At 31.8% G+C, this 5,083-nt stretch overlaps 1 protein-coding gene across 1 annotated transcript; it reads left to right on the plus strand.

Annotated features, from left to right (window-relative positions):
• The first annotated feature begins 2,152 nt into the window (after positions 1-2,152).
• On the plus strand, positions 2,153-3,601 carry LOC126847874 (uncharacterized). The gene is made up of 3 exons (XM_050588288.1): positions 2,153-3,316; positions 3,388-3,525; positions 3,586-3,601. The coding sequence occupies exons 1-3, from the start codon at positions 2,520-2,522 to the stop codon at positions 3,599-3,601; spliced, it is 951 nt and encodes a 316-aa protein (XP_050444245.1). The 5' UTR covers positions 2,153-2,519.
• The last annotated feature ends 1,482 nt before the right edge of the window (positions 3,602-5,083 follow it).

Genomic DNA, 5,083 nt, shown 5'->3' on the forward strand with positions numbered 1-5,083 from the left:
CTCAGTATTCTTCAAGTTCACAATACTTAGTTCAAGTAATACCTAACAAGTAATCGTACTATGTAACAGTATTATAAAAAAAGAATGTACAATAATATTTCAAAATTACAATACCTACTACTAGCACCATCTAGTGATTTGTTATTAACAACATTGAATTGTATTCGCTATGCCAGGCTATGCTAACAGCTATCCTAAAATAATTTAAACTATAATATATTTTTTCAATGTCTAACATGCAACATATTAGTATAATATTATAATTTGTTTATATCAGTAGATTGAATGGTTTCCTGTACGGCTGTACTAAGCCCAGAAAATATTATTCAGTATATAAGCATAAGCGTTATTCACCGGTCTCCGACATCGTAAACAACACCTCGGGCCGCAACTCGCCTACAGCCTTAAAATGTAACTGTGGCTCCAGGTAGAAAAAAAAAATGATACAAAATGAAAAATCTATCATTGTATAACAGCTCCGCATCGAATCTTAAAGTTTAAACTTTTAAGTAGTATGTTTATCTAATAGCATGAATACTAAGAGAGCAAAATTATTTTTTAAACAACTCAATAGTCAATATTGTAAATAGATATAGTTTTACTATTATTAGAAACAAGGATGGGATAGGAACTTTTTGGAGGGTGAGAATAGGCGTGTTTTTTTTGTCAAGAGTAAGTGAAACATGTACAGAATTTTCTGCGTTGGTTTTAATTTTCCAGTTTAAGGACCATTTTCCAAAAAGGTATATTGTTAAAAACAAATTAAATAGGAGAAACTATCGACAAGCAAAGAGGATGTAGGAAACAATTTTCTCAGAGGTTATTATTCGTCATTAGAACAAGTTATGTAAGACAAATTATAGTCAGCACACAAAATGACGGAATTGTGTTCTTAATAAGACATCAGTAGCTCTATAGAAAACACATACAATTCAACAACATATCAGTAATAGTTTCGTTATTCTTTGCTAAAATAGAGCGCACACTTGCTCAACGGTTTTAATGCTTAAGGAAATAGAAGTGTTTTCATAATATATAGCTTTAAAGGCAATAGATAAACCACCAATTTTAGAAAAGAGCTAATTATAGGAGTGTCTGTCAAGTCGGAATATTTGTAAGCCATTAAAGCCTAGATCAGAGTCGGATGTGAGGGAACGTCTACGTTCCTGACATGATAATATCATAAAAAAGACTTAAGGTCACATAGTTTAGACGTTCTTGGACTCCAAACGTTCTGATAAAAATAAATTATATGTGCACCAAAATTAAAACATTGTTTCCAAAATTATGTTTAAGATTTTTTATAACATTTGCTCACACCAAATCACCTTATTCAGTGTATTGAAAATATAATTTTGATTTAAAATAATTATTATGAAATTACATAAGAAAGTAACATCCAACCGGATTATTGTGGTATTATATCATGTAAGTTTTAATTGTTACAAATAGTGTTTATTGTATTTATGATATTTTATTACTATTAATGTGAATGTATCTAATGTTAATATAAAGTTAATTATTTTGAAGAAGATGAAAAAAACCATTTTTACATGCTTTTCTTTAACTCGCTAACACGTAGGTACACTCATTTTGGATGACAATTTTGAATGTTTTTTGTAATTTAAATTTGGTTCAATATTAGTGTGTGACACGTATATTTCAAAATACTTAACTCAACGAATTTGGACTTTGTTAGTCTGACCCACGCTTTTCTTTTAAGTCAAAATTAATGATGTTTAACATTATTTTAAATTGTAGTTAATTTTCGGTTATTTTAAAAGTAATTGATATTTTAAATAAAATGTGCTATAATTGATTGGTAAACTGTTCCTGTAGTATAATTATTTTTTACTTTTTAGTTCACTTTTTCACTATTTTTTAGAAAAGCATGTTTTTAAAAAAGGGTTTTTTTATATGCTATAAATATTTTTTTTTAAATTAATTACAGTAGTATATAGTTGGGTGAGGATCATCCTCTCTTATCAGTGATCCTCGAGGATGATCCTCCTTTATCAAAAAAAATTGTTATCAATTTTGTTATCAGTGATAAGAAAAAATTTGGCGGTAAAAATGTGGGTATCCATGTGGTATAACGGATTGTTATCAGTGATAAGAAAAAATTTGGCGGTAAAAAATGTTGGTATCCAAGTGGTATAACGGATTGTTATCAGTGATAAGAAAAAATTTGGCGGGGAAAAAATGATGTGGTATAACAGATTGTTATTAGTGATAAGAATTGTACTGTGAAGGTATCCTCGGTGGTATGATAGTGAATAAAAAAAGCGCGCCATTTTAGTGTAGTTGAATAATGATAAATATCAGCAGCAGCAGCAGCTGACAACAAAATAGAGAAATGCATTTGCGCGGGACACAGACTGTAATATCATTGGCTGTTGGATGCAACGTATAGATACATAAAAGGGGTCTTTTAAATGGGGCCACCAGTAGTACGTCGTGAAGAGTTCTTGTGGAACGGTTATCTAGTTGTGAAGTGATATCGCGTGCGTGTGTGTACTATGAGTGGCTACGGGAAAAAAGAAATACGAATTTTGCCGAGAAGGCATATCAACACGGTTGATACTCAGTTGATATCGGCTGCGGTGTTTACGGTTAACCTGAACGAGAGAAAATTTATTCACATCGGATGCGAATGGTCACAAAAGAACAGTGCGTACAAACAAGCAATACTTATAGTATGTGCTACAGCGTGTTTGTGTATGGAGCACGATAAGTTTATCGGATTGTTGGGCGCTTTGGACAATCTTATTAAAATTATGACTGACGATACTGGCAACGACGGTAAGAGAGCGGTAATCCCCATACCGGGGCTGGCTATTAAAAAAACGCGTTGTTTTTCAAACTCGTATATGGTGATCGAATACGCTGGTAATCGAATATCATTGACTAAGGATAATTTGACGTCGATTAAACGGCAACGTGAAATAATGCGTCGGGCAGTGACGGAAAAATCGGTAATTAGTGAAATGTTAACTGACCAATGTAAATCGTTAATAAACGTTATAAGAACCGAGGTTATTATAAGATATCTAACCGCGCCCATCCAGGGTGTATACAATATAATAATAAATTGGCCGATTAACCTAATGCCGAGAAAAAAACATCCGTTGTACAAGGAGCTGTTGATTTACGATCACCAGCGAATAGTGGCATTTATATGGGACGAGTACTTACGGTCTTTATCCGCGGAAGAATCGACACCGCAAAGCTTAGAAGCAAAAGCAAAGAACGCGCCAATCCATAGCTGGGACTTTCAACGACTGTTTGACGACGTAGTCGATGAGGATTATGCCGGGTAATGTCTCTCTCTTTCGGCTGCTGCTGATGTTTCGATGAAAGTATTTTAAATAATTAATTGTATTACAGGCCGTGGAAAAGTGGTGACGACGACGACGGTGACGACGACGGCGACGCAGCCGACCAAAGCAAAGAGGGAAACAAAGAGAAAAAGGAAATACGGGATCATTTGACTGATGTGAGCAAACTTATTGAACAAATTGATAAGTATGTAAAATTAAGAATGTTGGAAATATATATTAAACTAAAATAATAACGTGTTTACAGGGCAGCTGCAATATAACACGCAATAATGATACCATATAACGAGGTACTGCCTAATATATGTGCAATAAACCAAAATCGTAGCAATAGTTTAATAAACCGGTAATTAATAGTCTAAACACCTAAGAACGCATCTAAACTTAAATTGATAAATGACTGCTAGTTAGTTTATTAGCACGTTATAGTATTGGTTTAATGCAACTCGGAATAAACATTCAAATTTTACCAAGTATTCGCTGTGAAATATCAATACTTACATATTCACATTTTGACAATCCGAAATAATAGCTATCAATTTTTTGTACATTTGAAATGTTTCCGCTATAATACAAAAAAAAACTCCATTAAAAGTTACAAAAATTAATAAGGATTAGGAATATTATGTAGATAATTTTCAGATTTATCCATGACTTCAGTTTACACTTATGTTTCGAACTTGTTGCAGAGTCCTCTCATCTTCAGTGAGACACTTCACATATCTTCACTTTGACTTAGTGATGGGAATCCGAAAATCCGGATTTTCACAAAAAAACGCTATTTAAGCTACTTAAAAATCATATAAGTGTAAAATAATTTTAAAATATAAAGCTGTGTACCTAAGTCAAATTTTTTTTGATAAATATGTAAAAATTAAACAAAAATATAAACTGGGTTATTCCATGCCAAATCACCTAAAGTGTGTGCGAGTGGATTTTTAAAATGCCTCAAACTTACATATCATATGCAAATAGTTCCATAAAACCAAAAAAATGAATAAAAACAATTTGCGATGCTATATTCCTTAAATTTGTTGTGAAAACACTTTAAATTCACAATCACGTTACTTAATGAATAATTATGATATCGTAATGGAACTTCTTTTACTAGGAGCTATGAGACTTTGAATTTCTCAAATTTTGTATTGTAGGACTATGAATAAATCTGTTTTTTTGCTTACTCGAGGTCAAAATTTCAATTTTTTTTTATTCTGATATATCATACTATACTCGTTTGGTTCGTAACTTTGTTTAGATTTTTTTTTTTTGTGATGTACAAGAAATTTTAAAGTTTGGCATTTTATTAAATAGGGCTATACTTAAGTGCCTTGGTCGAGATAACACGGTTCAAAGACACGTGTCTCATCTTGCAACGAGTCCGAAACATCAGCGGAAAACTGAAGACATGGATACATTTAAAAGATATCCGCATAATATTCAATTCAAAAAAGTTTTAACACATTCATAGGATTAGGAAATTATAAAGAAATCATTTTATTGTCAATAAACCTCGTAGGTTCCATTTTCTGAAACTTATTAATCATTCAAAGTATAAATCAAATGGAAATCTTTTATTATAAAAAAAATAATTTTATGTTTTTGAAGTTTAAGGTCATTAGCGTTAACCATACTCAAAGTTCAAAACGTGTGGTATAATATGGCAAGTACTGCAAAAGAATATTATAAAGAAGATTTATCCCGCAGCTTCTAATTTTTAATTTACCGCCAATTTTGTTTGTATTAAT

The sequence above is a fragment of the Adelges cooleyi genome, unplaced genomic scaffold, assembly GCF_023614345.1.
Source record: "Adelges cooleyi isolate 19-005CV unplaced genomic scaffold, UGA_ACOO_1.1 ACOO_flye_CR_arks_rails_tigmint_CR_PRNA_124, whole genome shotgun sequence".
Classification (NCBI taxonomy): Eukaryota; Metazoa; Arthropoda; class Insecta; order Hemiptera; family Adelgidae; genus Adelges; species Adelges cooleyi.

What these genes read in the sequence shown, in the direction of transcription:
- LOC126847874 (XM_050588288.1), top strand. Translation starts at nt 2,520, where the DNA reads ATGAGTGGCTACGGGAAAAAAGAAATACGAATTTTGCCGAGAAGGCAT. An exon ending in GTCGATGAGGATTATGCCGG is followed by an intron (nt 3,317 to 3,387) that starts GTAATGTCTCTC and finishes ATTGTATTACAG; the next exon opens with GCCGTGGAAAAGTGGTGACG.